Below are 19639 nucleotides of genomic sequence, written 5' to 3'. Positions count from 1 at the left end.
GAACAGCTAATCAGCCACAAAGAAACACAAACACACAAGAGAAAACCCTTTTTGCTCCTTCTTCAACTGCTTCCCTGCTAGCTCTGATGAGTTTTAACCAGTTTGTTATGAACATTAGCTCAGAATGGCTTAAAAAATGTGCATTCCCACTAAAGCTGGTAGTGTGTACATTTACTATTGCAGCCCCAGCAACAGTTTGCACTAACTTTAGATGACAAATGAGAAAATTGAGCCAGTGTTCTATCGCAGCAGTTAAATGCCTTTGGAGACGTTTCCATAATATTTCCCAATACTGTTTTAACTCCTTTTTTGGACCGTCATTTATAGCATCTTTCTTCATCAATCACTGCTTGCAAGCCAGTTTTCCATACTTTCTTTAAACCTACTAACAGCCTGCTTTGTTTGTCAAGGAAGTTTGTGATACTATCTCACTTTCTCCCTCAAACCAGCATTCAGCATAGCTTGTTCAAACCTTGTTAAATTCCTGTTGGCATGGGATTCTCTCATGGCAATTCCCAGTGTCCTTTAACAATAAATCCCACTTCCCGGGGACTTCCAGTGCAGCGCGATCTCGTCGCAAGCGGGGATTTTACCGTGAGGTAAATCCCGGGCTATTTTGGAGGATTAGGGGTGCTACAGGGCACGGTAGCCCCCCAAAATACCTCTGGTGGGTGTCCAGAAGGTCAGGTTCCCGGCGGGACCAGAAGCGGTCAGCCCGGCCGCCAGGTAGCTTCACAAGAAGTGAAGAGAATGGCGGAGCGGATCCGCGGGTCGAGGGAAGCCATTATCCACCTCCGAATAGCGAAGCCCCGAGCTTGCTGAGAAAGCGCTACGCTCTCAAATTAAAGGACTCCGGCTTTAAATTATTTGAAAACTTGAAGATTTAACAACAAGGAAGTCACGGAGAAATAAGAAGAAGTTTGCGGAGTTCAGCCGAAAACCGAAATCAACTTTGACGCAGCGCTACTTGCAGAGCTGGGAAAGTGAAAGTGAGTTGCCTTAGCGGCTACTGTTTTTTCTCTTCTATGAACTCTTCTAAAAAGTAACTTTTTAGGAGGATACAATATATCAAAGATACTATCGAAGATAAGGGAGAACAGAAGAGTAACTTTTGCAATTTAAAGTCCTTGGTGTAACGGAGGGCATAAATATAAGGAGGAAGCGCTTCTCCACTTTCGTTTTCAAAGAACAAAGGACAGTGAAACGGAAGAGAAGGCTTTGACGCAATTAAGAACTTTTAAGTACAGCGAGCAGACGAAATATTAAAGAACAATTACACTTGTATTGGTTGTGGTAAACTATTTCTATTTTTAACTCCTTGGGGGTTTTATTTCTTTTTGGAATCCTTGATATATATAAGAGACTGAATTGTTGGAGAAATAGAATATTTCTATCTTTTTTGAAACAACGCTACACCAATGAGGTTTTGAGACCTCTAGTGGTTGGAATAAGAAAGTATAATTTGTTTTCCTCTTTTTTTTTTTTGAGAAACTTGTTGGAAGTTGGATATAATACTGGATATTGGACACAAATTTAATAATAATAATAATAATAAATTTTTATTTATATCCCGCCCTCCCCAGCCAAAGCCGGGCTCAGGGCGGCTAACAACAATCAAATAATCAGTCAAATAGTCACACAATCTAAAAATATTTCATTATAAAAATTAATTAAATCAAATTGATGGCAACCAATTAAGCAGAATTATGTGCAGGTTGCCAGAGGAGGGAGTCAGGCTGCGCCCTGACCAAAGGCCTGGCGGAACAACTCTGTCTTGCAGGCCCTGCGGAAAGATGTCAGGTCCCGCAGGGCCCTAGTCTCTTTTGACAGAGCATTCCACCAGTTTGGAGCTGCAGCCGAGAAGGCCCTGGCTCTAGTTGAGGCCAGCCTAACCTCTCTGAGGCCTGGGACCTTGAGGATGTTATTATTTGCAGACCGTAGGTTTCTCTGTGGGGCATACCAGGAGAGGCGGTCCCGTAGGTACGAGGGTCCTAGAGTATCTTTGAACTTTGAGTATCTTGGATTTATAACTGTGTCACTTTTTGTTACTTGTGAAATTGGACCTTGAACTATTTCCTCTTTTCTTCTTTACTTGGATGCTTATCATATATAATGCTTCAGAACTGGAAGAAGCGTCTCTCTCTCCAGTGGTCAAAATAAAAAAAAATTCCTTCCAGTAGCACCTTAAAGACCAACTAAGTTAGTTCTTGGTATGAGCTTTCGTGTGCATGCACACTTATTCAGATACACTCTTTCCAGTGGATTAGCCTGAGTGGAGGCAAGAAGACGGCACTGCGAGAATCCCGTATTGACTCATGGTGATATATATATAATTGAAGGACCATTAATAGCAATATTAAGAGGGTAAAACTGGATGACTGAATAATTAAAATTGTAAAATTGTAGAATTGTAAAATTGAAATTGAATAATTGGAAAAGTGTTAAATTGATAAATCTTGAGGGAGTGGCAAAAGGTTGCTATTGTATTGGTGGGATATAATAGAGTAAAATGTCAAACCCATCGAAGAAAGCGACTGATGGGGGGACACCTGCTGAAAGGAAAGGGTCAAAACAAGAAACAGACTTTAAGGCAGATATTTTAAGAATGTTTGCGGAAATTAAACAGAGTGAAAAGAATTTAGAGTCTAAATTAGAGCAGGTGGATAACAAGATTGGAAAAATGGATAAAAAAAATGATGAAACAGTCAATGAACTGAAAGGGCTAATAAAAGAAGCGTTCAGGAGAACACAATCTGTAGAGGAGGGATTAAAGAAGACAAGATTGGAAATGAAGGATGTTAAACGGGAAGAAGAAAGGATTAAAGTAGAGATGTTGGAATTAAATAAAGCACAAGAGGAAATGAAGGATGTAATAGCCATGAATGAATTGCGGCAAAGGGAAGTGAATTTGAGACTCAGAGCCGTGCCGGAGACACAAGGAGAAAATATCAAAGAGAAACTGATAGTGGAACTAGCGAAATGGATGGAACTGCCAGTGGAAGAAATGGCTAAAAATGTTCAGAATGCATTTAGAATGCGAGTGAAAACAACAAAAGCAAAAAGATTTACAGGGGATTGTCTGATTATATTTAAAGATAGAGAAATGAGAAACATGATTTTACAGAAGAACAGAGAAAAGAGGCTGAATATGGATGGGAATTTCATAATCATTTTTAAAGACATACCAATTAGACTACTTAAACGAAGAGATCCCTATAAATCATTGGTACAGACATTGAAGAAAAATAACAATAAATCCCACTTCCCAGGTAACTTTGGGAATTATAGTTCTGTGAGGTCTCCTAACAACTCTCAGCACCCATAACAAATGACACTTCCCATGATTCTTTGTGGGGACCAATGACAGTTTAAAGTGGTAAGATGCCATTGTAAACATACAGTGCAGATGGGATCCAGGAAATCCAAAGTGTTGTTTCTTATATGCATATCAAAAGTCCACGAGGTGACAGCAAAGTCCATCAAATTATCAGGGAAGAGTGAATTTTGACATCAAGAACCAAGAATAAAGATCTACATCAGGATCTGCTGTATCTATGGATCATGCTGCCTAAGGCAGACACTTCACCCTGCCTTATAGGAGCGAAGTTCTGGGTGCCCAGGTCCCTTCGGCAGCCCCCAATAAAATATATGAGCCTTACCCCACCCCACCGCCCACAGTTGATGGGCTGTGTCATTCAAATGGTGTGCATGCACTGTTAGTTTCTGTTTGTGCCACTGTGCAGCTGCTTAGAGTCACAAGACTCTATTTACATTCCAGAGACAGTCCAGGGTGTTGGAAGTCTCACGGGAGACAGATGTGACGTTACTGGTTTCCTGTTCCTTTGTTTTGTTTCAGTTGCTCTCTGCTCTCACAGAGAGAGAATGTGTTTTCTGTCTGCGTAGTAAGAAATAAAGCATAGCGATGTAGCCATAAATCTCATCACTTCCGCGTGCTGCTTTGATTCTCTGCTGAATGGGAATGTGCCTGAGCCTTATCAATGGCTCAGGTCGTTAATCATGTCAGAGGGCGATTCCGAAGGACTCAGCCGGAGGAAGATGAGCTTTATCAGCTCGGTCGAACACAGATTCCGACATGCACCACATCATGTGACCAATTATGCAGGGCGGGGCTTACCTTTCCCCCGCCCCCAATGACTTTCCAATGTTATAGTCATGGCCTCTTTCCAACTATGAGTGATAAGCAATCTAGAAACAAAGGGCAGGAAAACAATTAGGTGCTTTAAGGTAAAGCCAGCTTTATCCCCATAAAAAAAGAGAGAGAAAGCAAAGTTTTGGGTAGAAATCTATCCAATAATCACACTGATTTCCTTCTGATAAGGAAAATTCTGGGTTAAGGCTATTCAACGGCCCAGGTCATCGGGACTGAGGACGTGGGTATGTGTGGTCAGAAAGGAAGGAAGTTCCAGCCAAAAACCAGAGCAAAACAGCTGTTAGTAGACCAAGATCTTTATTGTTGCACAACAGGTCCCCATGAGAGTAAGAACCCCGAGCATGGGGCAACATTACTTTCAAAACTTCCCCCATATCCCCAGAATACATTTCACCCAGCATCACTTATACATCATTACTACTGTGGGTTAAACCACAGAGCCTAGGGCTTGCTGATCAGAAGGCTGGCAGTTCAAATCCCCGCGACGGGTGAGCTCCCGCTGCTTGGTCCCTGCTCCTGCCAACCTAGCAGTTCGAAAGCACGTCAAAGTGCAAGTAGATAAATATGTACCGCTCCAGCGGGAAGGTAAACGGTGTTTCCATGCACTGCTCTAGTTCGCCAAAAGCAGCTTAGTCATGATGGCCACATGACCCAGAAGCTGTATACCAGCTCCCTTGGCCGATAAAGCGAGATGAGTGCTGCAACCCCAGAGTTGTCCGTGACTGGACCTAATGGTCAGGGGTCCTTTTACCTTTAACATGTTATAAAAGTGGAGGGCTTACAGAACTTCAAGGCTTACAGAATACAAGGCTTACAGAACTTCAACATTTGCTGACTTTTCCAGACATCTTTCCCAATGCCTCTTAAGTACCCACCACCAAAAGAACAATAACAGTCTTTACATTTCCTTGCCCTCAGGGCAGGGGCGTACAAAGGGGTGGGGGTGCAGGCAGCCCCAGGTGCCATCCCTGAGAGGGGTGACAAAAAATCGGCCCACTGCTGCAATGCATGGTGGATCGCCGCCCTGACGATGATGCGGTGCATGGGGGATTGCCCAGCCACCACCAACGCCGCCAACACTGCAGCATGAGGCAGATTGGGCTCCCCTCACAGCTCGTCCTGCAGCCAAGGCCACAGCATGCAGCGGATTGTGCCCCCCCCCCATGTGCAGCTCAGCCTTGCAAGAGGGATTGATCTCTGGGAATTGTAGCTAAAGTGTAGGTGGGTTCAGGGGCTGGGGCAGGGGGAGGCAGATGGAGAGCCTTCAAGGGGAGGGGGGGGGGAGGAAACAACAACAACAACCGGGTTCAACCGGAGGCTTATTCACAAGGAAACCTATATTGCCAGCCACCGCTTCTGCCACCATGAAATGGTTGAGATTTGAAAGTGGTTTGGTTGGGGTGGATCGTGTCCACAGAAGTTTTGGACCAAGTGAGTCTTTGTGCTGTTGCCCTGTGCTCCCGGGCTGCTCTCTGGGGGCGGGGGAGCTGCACTGATTTGCGGGTGGCCTCCCCAGGAAGGCCCCAGGTAGGCTTGGGAGCCGCAGGCCCTGATGGTGGGATGCCCAACTCCTGTTGCCTTCTTGAGTTCCTGCTTCTGCAGTCATGGTGGGAGATAAAGGCAAAAAGAGTCCTTTCCTTGAGGGTTAAAATGATGTTGGAATTGAAATAATCGGTCAAAGTACTGATTTTATATTAATTTCTAAAGCTAGGTATCTTTTCCTGAGCCGTTTGGTTAAAAGGAAACATTTTGGAACAGTCTTAGATTCATTGTATCAAGAGTTGCTCTGCGGGCTCTGAATTCCGCCCGATAGGGGGCACTGTTCAGTAACTGCAATTGGCTAGCGGTCAAAATCCTGAGCTTCTGATTGGTCGGTTGCCGGTAGTATGCAAATACAGAGTTCATTGATCAGTTTTATACTTTACATACAGAAATCACATACAAAGAGACAGGGTTTTTGTTTATTAGAAAAGTGTGTGTCTTGTGCTTATGCCTCCAGCCAAGAGAGGACAGAGGGACTGTCTCCTTATGAGATAGTTTAGAAAAGTAACATACACCCGGAAACTAAGTCTGCCTTCTGGGATCAGAATGTGAGTAAACTCTTTTTATACTTTTATAGAAGACTGTGTCGTGTCTTATCTTTTATGAGGAAATAAGGGGAAAATACCAGAACAGTTATTATAGAGGCTTTAGCGAGCCTGAACAAACACATCCGCTGTGAGTTTAAGAAGGGGAATGTTACTCTGCTGAATTGTGGAACTTGTTAACACAAGTTTGAAAGGCTATAATCAAACAATACATCCTCTCCTGCATCCCTGAACATTCCCACAGGGGGTGGGGCAGAGCTTCAGATTTGTATTGATTGGTATTGATTGGGGGGCACCTGCTTGTGGTGCCAAAGGGCATGTGGTGCCAGGGCCAAAGCTAGAGGGTGGCCAGTAAGGCCACCGCCAGGGGCGCACAATCGGTCTCCCAGTGGAGCAGCTCCGCGCGCAGCGCTGCTTCCTCATCTGCGGCCAGCAGCTCCCGGTGCTTGGGCTGGTTCTGCGCGAGCAGCTGCCGGCTTTCGTCGCCCAGGGACATGACTGCCTTGTCCCGCTGCTGCGCCCGCACGGACATATAGCCCAGGAACTCCAGGCACTCTGCTTGCAGCTCTTGCGCCTCCTGTTCTAGGAGCTCGTGCTGCGCGCGACCCTCTGGGGGCTGCCCCTCCTCTTTGGGTTGCGTGCGACCCTCTGGGGGCTGCCCCTCCTCTTTGGGTTGCGTGCGACCCTCGGGGGGCTGCGCCTCCTCTTTGGGTTGCGCGCGACCCTCGGGGGGCTGCGCCTCCTCTTTGGGTTGCGCGCGACCCTCGGGGGGCTGCGCCTCCTCTCTGGGCTGTGAGTGATCCTTGGGGGGCTGCGCGTCTTCTCTGGGCTGCAAGTGATCCTCGGGGGGCTGTGCGTCTTCTCTGGGCTGTGAGTGATCCTCGGGGGGCTGCGCGTCTTCTCTGGGCTGCGAGTGATCCTTGGGGGGCTGCGCGTCTTCTCTGGGCTGCAAGTGATCCTTGGGGGGCTGCGCGTCTTCTCTGGGCTGCAAGTGATCCTTGGGGGGCTGCGCGTCTTCTCTGGGCTGCGAGTGATCCTTGGGGGGCTGCGCGTCTTCTCTGGGCTGCGAGTGATCCTTGGGGGGCTGCGCGTCTTCTCTGGGCTGCGAGTGATCCTCGGGGGGCTGTGCGTCTTCTCTGGGCTGTGAGTGATCCTCGGGGGGCTGCGCGTCTTCTCTGGGCTGCGAGTGATCCTTGGGGGGCTGCGCGTCTTCTCTGGGCTGCGAGTGATCCTCGGGGGGCTGCGCGTCTTCTCTGGGCTGCGAGTGATCCTTGGGGGGCTGCGCGTCTTCTCTGGGCTGCGAGTGATCCTCGGGGGGCTGCACGTCTTCTCTGGGCTGCGAGTGATCCTCGGGGGGCTGCGCGTCTTCTCTGGGCTGCGAGTGATCCTCGGGGGGCTGCGCATCTTCTCTGGTCTGCGAGCGATCCTCGGGGGGCTGCGCGTCTTCTCTGGGCTGCGCGTCCTCTACCGGCTGGCTGCGCCCGCGGCACCTTCTTCCCCTGGCCTTTGCAAGGCATCCTGAGCCCTGGAGGAGGAAGAACAAGAAGGGCGCTGGAGGCTGGCCATGAGCGGAGCAGCTGTGCCGCGGAACCGACTGACCCAGGGCCCTCAGGGGAGCGGAGGAAGATCCGCCGACGGCTGCCCCGAACCGGGTGGCCTTGGCCGCTCAGAGGAAGCTGCCGGCAACGCCCTTTTAAAAGCAGATGAAAGGAAAGTTGGCCGCGCTCTTAATGGGCTTTGGGGGTGGGGTGAAGGAGGGCTCTGCCGGCTCAGGGGAGTCGAAAGGGAGCGGGCACCAGGCAGGAAGGGCCTCTACCTGCTGGCTGCGCTGGAGGGTCCTTTGCAGCGCCCATAAACCTTTTATTAAGAAAGAATATTTTAAATATTGGATTGTCTGGGAAGGAATTCATTACAAGGTGAAGTGCCTGAGGAATTGAATGGGTGGAGGGTAGAGGGGTTGGAGGAGAGGCGGAAAGAGGCGCTAATTTCTCCGTGGCTAGGGGACGCAGTTTTGGACGCATCTACCAGGGGCCAGGCGAAAGATCCCTTAGCTACAGCCCTGGCCGCTGCGCTCCCTCCCCAGCCGCTCCTTACTGTTCCCGGTGGCGATCAGGAGCTCCTCGGCGCGGTCCTTGCAGTTGATGGCTTTCAGCACCTTGGCGGTCAGCTGCACGGCGTACTTCTCGGTGTAGAAGCTGACCATCATGTTCGTCAGGTCCAGCGCCTCCGCCTTCTGCAGCTCCCCTCGGGGGATGTTGGCGTAGCCCTGGCGCACGGGGAACTCGTTCAGCTTGGCCTTGAACCTCCTCAACTCGCCCTCATTCAAGTTCTCCAGGCACGTCAGCAGGCAGTCGCGCGCGCTCCTCGCCATGGCGCACCTTCAAGTGTCTGCAAGAAATGAAACTTGCTTCGCGGAAACTGCAAAATTGAAAGCAGGCATGGTGCCTGGGGTGGGGTGGGGGATGGGGATGTAGGACTCGGATTGGTGCAGCGGGAGGAGAGAGGCGTGGCCTGAATGAAAGCTCCAAAAGGTGCCGGAAACGCTCCCCCGTGGCTCCCGCGCTTTTCTCTGTCTGTTTACTTAGCAAGCTGGGCAGAGACGGTTTATCCCATTATAAACATTTGCTTACAAAAGGCGCTTAGACAGTAGTGGAGCAAGGCAGGTGTAGCTGTAGGGCGGCAGGCAGCCTCCTCGGAGGCCCCGCGATCTCCCCCCGCCCAAAAAAGCTCAATAACTCTAGCTCCCCCAAAATCTGGCTCCCCCAAAACGCATGCGCGACGAAACTCGGAAGTATACACTTCTGGGTTTGCCACCTTTGCAAGCCGAAAAGACGCAACATGAACCTAATGCAACACGAGGTATAGCTGTACATTGAACCTGCACTGCTGACCCCGTAGCAATTTTTTTTTTTTTTGGCATTTCATTAAGGATTAAGAAATCATACAGCAAAGAAACAAAAATAACTATTTCCAACACTGGAGTGCCACAGATTGTATACAAACAAAACACACATTCACATAATGTCAGTCCTGAATCAAGAGCATTACAATTTTACATTCCAAATTTTTGTACCAGCTATTAATAAATGTATCTGCAAATTGCTGCCTGATGCACATAAAATAAAGTTCCACAAGGTGGCGAAAAAGGTCTGTGGTTTTCTTTACCCTGCAAAAGTGTCCTGGAAGTTCACTCCATTGTCTCTCAAGGCAGACAGAGGCCAACAAATTTTCTCTGAAATTGTAATGGTCCATATATTCCTGAACCTAGCAGGCAGATCTAGATTTCCCAGACTTCTCCATTTACAAACTACTGTCTGTCTTGTAACAATTAATAAGAAAGTTAGCAGTTCTTTAAATTTAATATTAGAATTTGGTCTTACAAATAAGGACAATAAAAATAGCTTAGATGCAAGAGCAATGCAGTTTTAACCAGTTTGTTATGAACATTAGCTCAGAATGGCTTAATACACGGGTGTCAAACACAAGGCCCGCGGGCCGAATCCGGCCCGCCAGACCTCGTCATGTGGCCCGTGTAGCTGCCGCTGGCCGCCAGCCTTCACCTTTTATTCTCGGTTTTGTTTGTTTTTTTTGACACAAGGAAGTTTACATGGTGCGGCTCCCTACTCGCCTCCCCCCGTCGCTCTTAAGGACGTGGTTGCTGCTTCAAATGTTCCCGCGTCTCTCAACTTGCGCCTTCGTCGTCGGGGGCTGAAGCGAGGCGGGCAGCTGGCTTCTCTCTCCCGCTCACTGCTCAAAAAGAGCAAGCGGAAGGTCAGGTCTCTCCGTGCCGCGGAGGGGGAGTCTTTCTCCTCGGAGAAACTTTTTTATTCCAGCCTTGGATCTTCTCCGGGGTGCAAATTCGCCCTGCGGGAGGCGTCCTCTTCTCCTCCACGCTGGATATCACCAGCCCGGGGCTTCCCTTCCTCTTCATTTCACCTCCCTCTCCATCTTTGCACAGCCAGCCTTTCCAGGACGCCCGTGATCAAGTTGTTTTTTGGGAATATGGGGTGGCTGGTGGGGGGGGGTGAGTGGGAGAGAGAGAGAGGCACGCGCACACACTCCAAACACCCTTAAAATAAATGTAGAGTGGGGGCGGCGATGATGATGGCCGTGATGGGAGGGGGCTGTGTTCCCTGGCACCCCCTCCGCTCCCCGCCCCCCACCGCCGCCTTCCTCCTCCTCCTCCTCCTCCTCCTCTTGCAATTTCGCGGCAAGCCAAGTGAGGAAGGCGATCTGGCGCCCGGCTCTCTATCTCAGCTCCACAAGTTGGACTCCGCGCCCGCGCAGCGGCGCTGGGCAGTTCTCCCCACCTTCCGGCACATGTCAGTCCCGCTGGCACATTCCTGGGAGGAGATCGGACGCGGCTCCTTGCAGCCCTTCCATCACTCGGTCACACAATTGGGTGGCTCGCTCTCCGCCCTGCCAGCAGCTCCACCTTGATCTCTCCCTCCCGCCTCGGGGAAGGAAAGGAAGAAGCCGGAGATCCAGTTGCAGGCAGCGCGCTCGAGCTCTTTTGCCTTTTGCGCTATGCAATGGCACCCCGAGATGGGGAGGGGCAGGGGAATTAGCCAAGGAGAGTGCACAAGGCATGTTGATGCTTTCCTGTCAGAGCTCTCTCTCTCTCCCCCCCCCCCATTTTATTTACAGCCCCATGCCGTGTATGTTTACTCAGAAGCCAGCCTCACTTTCTTCCACAGGAGTTTCAAGTAAATGCACATAGGATTGCAGCAACTGTCTCATTAGGGCTCATTCTTTGTAACAACTTTGTTTCCTAGTTCTGCTGGATCTCTCAGCGGCCTTTGATACAATCGACCATAACATCCTTCTGGACTGACTACATTATTACAAAAAACAGTAATAATTGAATGCAGTGACAATAATTTATGATAATAAAGAGTGGACACATAGTCCTACAGATACAACCGGCCCTTTGAGGGTGACCAAACTGCAGATGCGGCCCCCGATGAATTTGAGTTTGACACCCCTGGCTTAATACATGTGCATTCCCACTAAAGCTGGTAGTGTGTACATTTACTATTGCAGCCCCAACAACAGTTTGCACTAACTTTAGATGACAAATGAGAAAATTGAGCCAGTGTTCTATCGCAGCAGTTAAATGCCTTAGGAGATGTTTCCATAATATTTCCCAGTACTGTTTTAACTCCTTTTTTGGACCGTCATTTATTATTATTTTTTAAAATATATATTTTATTCAGGATTTTCTTGTTTTACAGAAGTGTAGTGCCTCGTGTATTTTTTTCATGTAACATTTTTACAAATCAGTTTCATTTGTTGAGGCATTAGGGGGAGAAGAAAAGAAAAAAGAAAAAAGAGAGGGGGTGGAGAAAGGGAGGATGGATAGGGGTGGGGTCGGGTGGCGGTGTTTCTATTATGTTTAATGTATGTAGAGTTTGGTGTCAGCGTTGCTTGTGTTGTTCACTTGTGTTCCTTTGGTGGTGAGAGAAGTTGGGGTTGGCCTAGGGTGTGATTGTTTGCTTGTGATTGGCTGTGGTGATTTTGTTTTCGTGTGTGGGTGAGGTGGGTGGGTGTTTTGGATCAGGTTAGCCATATTGATTTGTATGCTGTTGGTGGATTATTGTCACTGTCCTGTTGGGCTGTGTATGTGATAAAGGGGAGCCATACCGGGGTGAAGGCGTCTTCTTCTGTTTGTCCCCATGTCAGTTTCAGTTTATTAGTTAATTTTTCTAGTAGGGCTGTTTCCCATACTATTTGGTACCATTGGTCCATGCTTACTCCTGACAGGTCTCTCCAGTGTCTGGTTATGGTGTTTCTGGCTGCTGAGAGCAGGTGGGTTATGAGTTCTTTGTGGTGTAAATGGGCATTGTTGTCTTGGAAGATGTTTAGTAGGGCCAATTCTGGGGTGATGTCTATTACTTGCTTAGTTATTTTACATATTTCTTGTATGGCTGTTGTCCAGAATAGTTGGATTTTGGGACACTCCCACCACATGTGGAGGCATGTGCCTGTGAAGGTGACCCTCTCCAGCATTTTGGTGAGGTTCCTGGGTGTATTAGCGCTAGTTTCCTTGGTGTTAGGTACCACCTGTAGGTGAGTTTCAGTGTGAGTTCTTTTCTTTTCGTTGATATGGATTTAAAGGGGGGTTTCGACCACATTCTGGTCCATTGAGTGAGGTTAATCTCATAGCCTATGTCATTCTCCCATTGTTTTTTGATTGCGTCTAGGGGATTTGCGGGATTTTGGAGTAGTATTTTGTATATTGCGGATACCGTCCCTTTACCGTTTCCCTTTGTTGTTAGGAGGAGGTTTTCGAAGGTTGTCAGGGGCCTAGTTGCTGCTGATTTTACTGTTGGGTTGTTTAAGAGGGCATGTAGTTGGTGTTGTGTTAACCAGGGCATTTGGGTGTCTTCTAGTTTGTCTTGTATTTCTTGTGTTGACAAGGGTTTGTTATTTTTATAAAAGTCTATTAGGTGATATAAGCCTTTGGTTTGCCAGGTTTTTATCTTGAGGTTTTGTGCTGCATGGTGGAATAATGGGTGGTACGCCAGGGGGATTAGTGGGGATGGGGTTGGTGATAGTTTGCCTATTTGTGTTTTCCATGCTTTGAGCATGGTCTGTGTGTACCTGTTGAGTGTTGTGGAAATTTTCTTTAGTTTGTTTGTGAGGAGTGGGTATGTTGTGGTGCAGGTGTTTTCAATTGTGTCCCTCTCTAGGTGTACCCATTGTTTTGTCTCATCTTCTAGTATATATGGGATTATATGGCGTATTTGGTTGGCACTGTAATATGCTTCTATGTTGGGGATTCCCCATCCTCCTTCTGAGGTGGGGAGGTGCAGATATTTGGGGCTTATTCTTGGTTTTTTATGTGAGAAGATGAAAGAGTGTAGTTTTCTCTGCCAACTGCGAAGTTGGGTTGAGGGGATCCAGATTAGGAGGGTTTGGAATAGGTAGGTTAGTTTTGGGAGTGTGATCATTTTGATCATGGCTATTTTGTCTGAGAGAGTGAAGTTCATGTTATTCCATCTCTTTAGGTCTTTGTTAATTTGTCGCCACAGGGGCTTGTAGTTGTGGAGGTACAATTTATTGAGGTTTCTGGTTATTTGTACCCCTAGGTATCTGAACTTGGTGTGGCAAAGTTTTATTTTGGTGACCTTCGTGAGTTCTTTTTGGGTGTGAGGAGGGGTGTTGAAGCACATAGCTTCTGACTTTGTAAAATTTACCTGTAGGCCCGACACCATTGCAAATGTGTTGAGTTCTCTGATTAGGGAGGTTACTGTGCTTATGGGGTCTGGTGTTGTGACCATTAGGTCATCTGCAAAGAGCCCTAATTTATAGGTTCTGCCTTTTATTTCCACTCCCTTGATGTCTGTGGCTGCTCGGATGCGGATTGCTAGGGGTTCCAGAGCCAGGATAAATAAGAAGGGAGACAGTGGGCATCCTTGTTTCGTGCCTCTTTGGATAGCTATAGTGTTAGAATCCATATTGTTAGTTCTGCATTTTGCTGAGGCTTGGGAGTATATTTGTTTGAGGATTTGTAGGAAGTTGGGGCCAAATTTCATGTTAGTTAGTACTGCTAGTATGTATTTCCACTCCAAGCAATCAAAGGCTTTGAGGATGTCTAGGGACATAATTGTCAATGGGAGTTTGGTTGCCTTGCTGTGTTCGATCAGGTTCAGTAGTTTCCTGATGGGGTGTGTTATATTGCGGCCAGGGACAAAGCCAGTCTGGTCTGGGGCTATTAACTTGTGTAGGAAGATTTTTAGGCGGTTGGCCAAGATTGATGTGAATATCTTGTAGTCTTGGTTTATTAATGAGATTAGGCGGTATGATTCTACTTTGAGGCTGTCTTTTAGTGGTTTTGGGATGCAGACTATTCTGGAGTGGGTCCAGGTTTTGGGGATGGGGCCCCCTTTTATGATGTCGTTGAATAGGCGGGTCATGTAGGGCATCAAGCGTTCTTTGAATTTCTTATAGAATTCTGCTGTGAAGCCGTCTGGGCCTGGGGCTTTGTGTGGTTTCAGGTTTTTGAGGACCGCATCTATTTCCTCTGGGGTGATAGGGCTGTCCATGAATTCCTGTTCCTCATCAGTTAGGGTAGGCATGTTCAGTCCTGCTAGAAATGTTCTGATTTCCTTCTCTGGTGGGTTATGGGAGGTGTATAGGTTGGAGTAGAATTCTGCAAATTCTGAGGTTATTTCTTCGGGGGAGAATGTTATGTTGCCGTCTTTTTTGATGATGCAGTGTATTCTTGTTTTGAGTGCTTTTTTCCTACATCTATTTGCTAGTAATCTGGAGTTTTTCCCTCCATATTCGTAGAAACGTTGTTTAGAGTATAGAATGTTGATCATTGTTTTGTTAATTTCTAGGGAGTCTAGTTCTCTCCTTTTTTGTTCTATAAGTTTGAGGAGTTTTTTAGATCCTGTTTGTTTGTAGCGTGATGAGAGGGCTGTGATGTCTTGTTCTGTTTTGCTAATTTTTGAGGAGGTTTGTTTTTTAAGGAATGTTTTCTCTTTTATGCAAGCTCCTCTGGTGACCGCTTTCATTGAGTCCCATAGGAGGGGGGTTGTTATATTGTTTACATCATTTTCTTTGAAGTAGTTTTGGAGGGTTTTTGTGAGACTCTCTCTAATTTGTTTGTTTGTAGTTAGGATGGGACTGAAGGGCCATGATGGGGTGGTTTGTGTTCCTTCTCCTATTTTAACAATGACTTCTACTGGGGCGTGGTCTGTGATTTTAATGTTACCTATGTTTGTTGATTCTACTGAGGGGAACAGACCCTGTGTGAGTAGAATGCTGTCCAGTCTGGACACTGTATCATGGCGTCCTGATTGGAATGCATGGCTGGGGTTTTGCTCACCCCAAATGTCGTAGAGACCCCTGTTTTTTAGCATTTTTAGTAACTTGTAAGAGTTCCTGGTTGTTGGGGGTTTCCTTCGGAGGAAGGTTGCCCATGGGGTTGTGGGGTGGATATCTTTCAGAGATATACCTTTCATATTCAGATTGAGGTCCCCTCCTAGGATTGCTTCCCCTTCAGAGAAGGAGAGGAATTTGTTTAGTGTCTTCTGGAAGAATTCTAATTGTTTCATTATTGGGTCATATATGGAGCCGATTGTCAGTTTGATTTTGCCATCTAGTGTCCCTTTAGCAAAAACGAATCTGCCTGTTTTGTCCTTGAGGACTGTTGTGGCAGTGAAGTTCAGGTCTCTACTGAGTATTATGGCTACCCCACGAGCTTTCCCTGAGCCTTGTGCGGCCCACTGTTGACTGAAGCGGGGGTCGCTCAGGAGTTTGCTGCCTTTGGGTGGGTTGTGTATTTCTTGTAGGAAGGTGATGTGTGGTTTATGGTGTTTATGTATGAGGTGATGCGTTTTCTTTTGATGGGGTTTCCCAGCCCCCTCACGTTTAATGTAATTGCTTTTAGGTTAGCCATCTTGCTTATCTATTATGTGGGGCGATTCCCTGCCAACCCGTTCGGGTTGTCTTGTGTCTCTCTCTTCGTGTTGTTTAAAGAACCAGTGGGGTTGCGCTGACCTAGGGTGTGGTGGGTGGGGAGCTAATGGGATTAAAGTAAGATTTGGGTTAAAGAGTAGGGGGTAAGTTGTAGAGAGTTTCCTATATGTAGTCATATAGGTGTTTGTTTGGGGTATTTTAGGCCATCTGGCATTTAGCCAGTTGGTCCTAGGTCTCAGCTGGTGTGGAAGGCCGTGTTCAGGGACAGGCAATCCCCCCCTGTTGTTTGCGATAGGGGGTGATCAGTGAGACAGTGTGAAGTGACTTTGTAACATCGCTGTCAGGTATAAGTTTCATAAGCAATGTTGCCAATGTTATGAGCAACATTGTTGGTGTGTTGGGGTGGGGATGTGGGCGTTGGTACGCTCTGGTGCCACCATAGTGCTGGTTGGGTATCAGATTTTAGCCTGATTGTGGGTTGTGTTATTAAGGTTGGAGGAGTTGTTTTTCCCTCGTATGGAGTATGGGGGTGTTGAAGGTGTGGGTGATGGGGAATGTGGTTGAGGTCGTCTGGACTGGTGTTGGGGTGGGGATTCCTGTGGGGGTGCGGGGCTGGGGGGGATGTTGATGGTGTTAACTAAATCTATGTTTTTTGGGGGGGGGAGAGGGGAAAAAAGGGGGGGAAATCACCAGTCCTTCAGTTTGTGGTTTTTCCTGGTTGCTTCATTCAGCTGGGGTTGTTGTTGTTGTTGTTGTTGTTGTTGTTGTTGTTGTTGTTGTAGGGTTGTCCATCTGCGATGAATTGGTTTGGTTAATCTTGGTCTGGTTTCTTGTGTCGTATGGCCGGCGGGACGGTTCTGAGCATGATGCTTGCCTGTATTGGTTTTCGTTGTTGTGCCGCTTCTGTTGTTTCTTTTTCTTCTGTACTGTTGTCCAGTTGTTTGCTGTTGTTTCCTCGTGGTTGGGGCTGTCACTTGGTGGGTTTGTCGGTTGCCATTCCGGTGGGAGGTCGAGTTCAAGGTTCTTTAGTAGTTGCAGGGCCTCAGGTATGTTGGTAGCCATGTGTTGCGTTGTATTGGTTGTTACAATGAGGCGGAAGGGGAAGCCCCATCGGTATTTGATCCCTGCTTGTTGGAGACGCTGGGTGCATGGGCGCAGGCTTTTCCTCCTGTTTAGGGTATCCTGAGATAGGTCCTGTAAGGCCAGAATAGGGGTTTCTCCATATCGAAGGTTGGTTGAGTTTTTGAGGTGGTGCCATACCTCTTCCTTCTTTTTGTAGCGTGTGAAGCATACAATGATGTCTCTTGGGGGGGTGCTGGGTTTTGGCATAGGTTTTAGGGCTCTGTGAGCCCTCTCCAAGTCATCTGCCTCAAGTTTCAGGCTTGGGATTGTGTTTTTCAGCCAGTGTATAATTAGGTCTGCTGGGCTTTTCTCCTCTGTTTTTTCAGGAAAGTTGAGGAAGCGGATGTTACAACGTCTATTGCGGTCTTCAAGGTCGGCTTGCTTAATTTTCATCTCTCTGTGTTCTGCTTCCATTTGGTTTACCAGTTCGTCCAATTTCTTGTTCACACGTGCGTTCTCCTCCCGGTATTGCTCTATTATTCTTTCTTGCATTTGGTTCTTGTTCTCTAGAGCTTCCACTTTGGAGGTTAGATTGTTGATTAGTACCTGCATGGGGGCCATTGTGGCCTTCAGTGTTTCTTCTAATCGTGCTTCTAATCTTGCTTCCATTTCCCTCAGATCTCGTTTCATTATTGGGTGGTCATCGTCTTGAAGGGGAGTTACCGTCTTAGCATTGTTTGCCATCTCCCTGGTTGGTGTCATCTCGGTCTCCCTGATTTTGGTTTGAGGTTGGCTTGGCATCCTCTTGGGGTTGGGCGTGTGGTGGTTAGGAGTTGTGGCAGTGGTGATTCCTGGGTATTGTTGGGTTGCTGAGCTGATCAGGCTTTGTTGGTTGGTGGCTTCTACAGAGCATTTGGATTAGGTGGTCATTTGTGTCACTTCTAGCCTGTGTTTTAAGAACTTCTCTAGGGCTTCTGTAGATGCCTCAGCGGTGCCGCCTGGGCGGGGGGGGGGCAGATAAGCAGAGATGGGTAGACTAACGGACAGACAGTTCATATAAAGGGAGGGGGTTAGCAGGTAGAGATGCAAGAGATTAGAGGGGTGGGGCCAGGGGAAATATGTGTTAGGAGGGGGTTGTATATGCCCAAAAGGGGTATTGGGGTCCAATTAAGGTGGAAGTTGGGGTTGGGAGTGCGCTCAGAAACAGAGACAGACAAATAGGCTATATGTAAAGGGTGGAGGGAGAAGAAAGGGAAGAAGAAGAAGAAAGAAGAAGGGGGAGGCGGGGGGGAGAGGGGAGATTGGAGTAAAAGAGAAGGGAGAGGGAGAGACAAAAAGAGAGTTGAAAGAGAGAGGAGAGATAGTACAGTAATATCAGCGGTAAAGATTCAAATAAATGGTGGCTGCAGCAGCAGTGGACCCTCTTTTAAAAAGAAAAGAGATAAAAGTAGGTATATGGGGGAGGGATTATATATATATATATATATATATATATATATATATATATATATATATATAGGGAGGGAGGGGAGGGAGGGGTTAAAAAGGGGTTTAAAAAAAGGAAGGGAAAAAAAGTAGTTTCTCCTTTGTTATGCGGCTTCTCTGTGTTTTCCTTGCAGGTGGGGCTCAGCCACGTGTTGTTGTCCCCCCCCCAGCCTTTTTTGCCTTCCCCGTGCTCACCTACCTCTCCTCTGCTTTCTCCTCGGCAGAGATGGGGGCGGCAACGGTAAGTTTGGGGCTCCTTTTTCTTTCTTTTTCTTCCTCTCTCCCCCTTTCTTTCTCCCTCTTTGCGTTAGCTCCACTGTCCTCCTGGTTTTGGAGCTCCTCTCGGCTGTTGGGGGGGTGGTCGGGTCTTGGACCGTCATTTATAGCATCTTTCTTCATCAATCACTGCTTGCAAGCCAGTTTTCCATACTTTCTTTAAACCTACTAACAGCCTGCTTTGTTTGTCAAGGAAGTTTGTGATACTATCTCACTTTCTCCCTCAAACCAGCATTCAGCATAGCTTGTTCAAACCTTGTTAAATTCCTGTTGGCATGGGATTCTCTCATGACAATTCCCAGCGTCCTTTAACAATAAATCCCACTTCCCAGGTAACTTTGGGAATTATAGTTCTGTGAGGTCTCCTAACAACTCTCAGCACTCATAACAAATGACACTTCCCATGATTCTTTGTGGGGACCAATGACAGTTTAAAGTGGTAAGATGCCATTGTAAACATACAGTGCAGATGGGATCCAGGAAATCCAAAGTGTTGTTTCTTATATGCATATCAAAAGTCCACGAGGTGGCAGCAAAGTCCATCAAATTAGCCCTCACATTGAGTACTCTCAAGCGATGGTGAGCTTTTCAGACCCTGCAATATACAGAGTCTTTCTGTATCATCTTTCTCAAGACATTTTGGCACCTGAGGTTGAAGAAACTAGGCTTTCTTTCACTCAGATCAAAGACCCAGTTTGGCACACTCCCATGTGCATTTGCATACACACACACACAGGTTGGGAGCTTCAATGGTGTCCCTTTGGAGGTTTCCCCTGGGGCAAAAAACCTGGCTAGCTAGTCAGTCTCCCACAGCTATGGCACTGCCTGAGGTGAACTGGAACTACAAAATGCCACCCCTCCTGGTCAGGGAAGAGTGAAGATTGACTTCAAGAACAAAAAATAAAGATCTACATCAGGATCTGCTGTATCTGTAGTTCATGCTGCCTGAAGCAGACACTTCACCCTGCTTTATAGGAGCGAAGTTCTGGGTGCCCAGGTCCCTTTGGCAGCCTCCAATAAAATATATGAGCCTTACCCCACCCCACTGCCCACAGTTGATGGGCTGTGTCATTCAAATGGTGTGCATGCACTGTTAGTTTCTGTTTGTGCCACTGTGCAGCTGCTTAGA

The 19639-nt window shown here is 47.4% G+C and overlaps 2 protein-coding genes across 2 annotated transcripts in view; both read right to left on the bottom strand.

The window, feature by feature from the left end:
- LOC308570858 (caspase recruitment domain-containing protein 8-like) overlaps positions 1 to 19639 on the bottom strand; it is a 54908-nt gene that overhangs the window by 19623 nt on the left and 15646 nt on the right. The gene's annotated exons all lie outside the window — the stretch shown is intronic.
- Positions 16411 to 18585, bottom strand: LOC308571816 (uncharacterized protein; the record flags this gene model as incomplete). Its single annotated transcript, XM_081167435.1, has 2 exons — positions 18434 to 18585; positions 16411 to 17785 (listed from the first exon to the last, which is right to left on the bottom strand). The coding sequence occupies exon 2, from the start codon at positions 17548 to 17550 to the stop codon at positions 16411 to 16413; it is 1140 nt and encodes a 379-aa protein (XP_081023561.1). The 5' UTR covers positions 17551 to 17785; positions 18434 to 18585.

This window comes from Podarcis bocagei, assembly GCF_964188305.1.
Source record: "Podarcis bocagei genome assembly, chromosome: 13".
Classification (NCBI taxonomy): Eukaryota; Metazoa; Chordata; class Lepidosauria; order Squamata; family Lacertidae; genus Podarcis; species Podarcis bocagei.
Note: the sequence above shows the minus strand (reverse complement) of the source record. Positions and strands in the feature narration are given on the sequence as shown.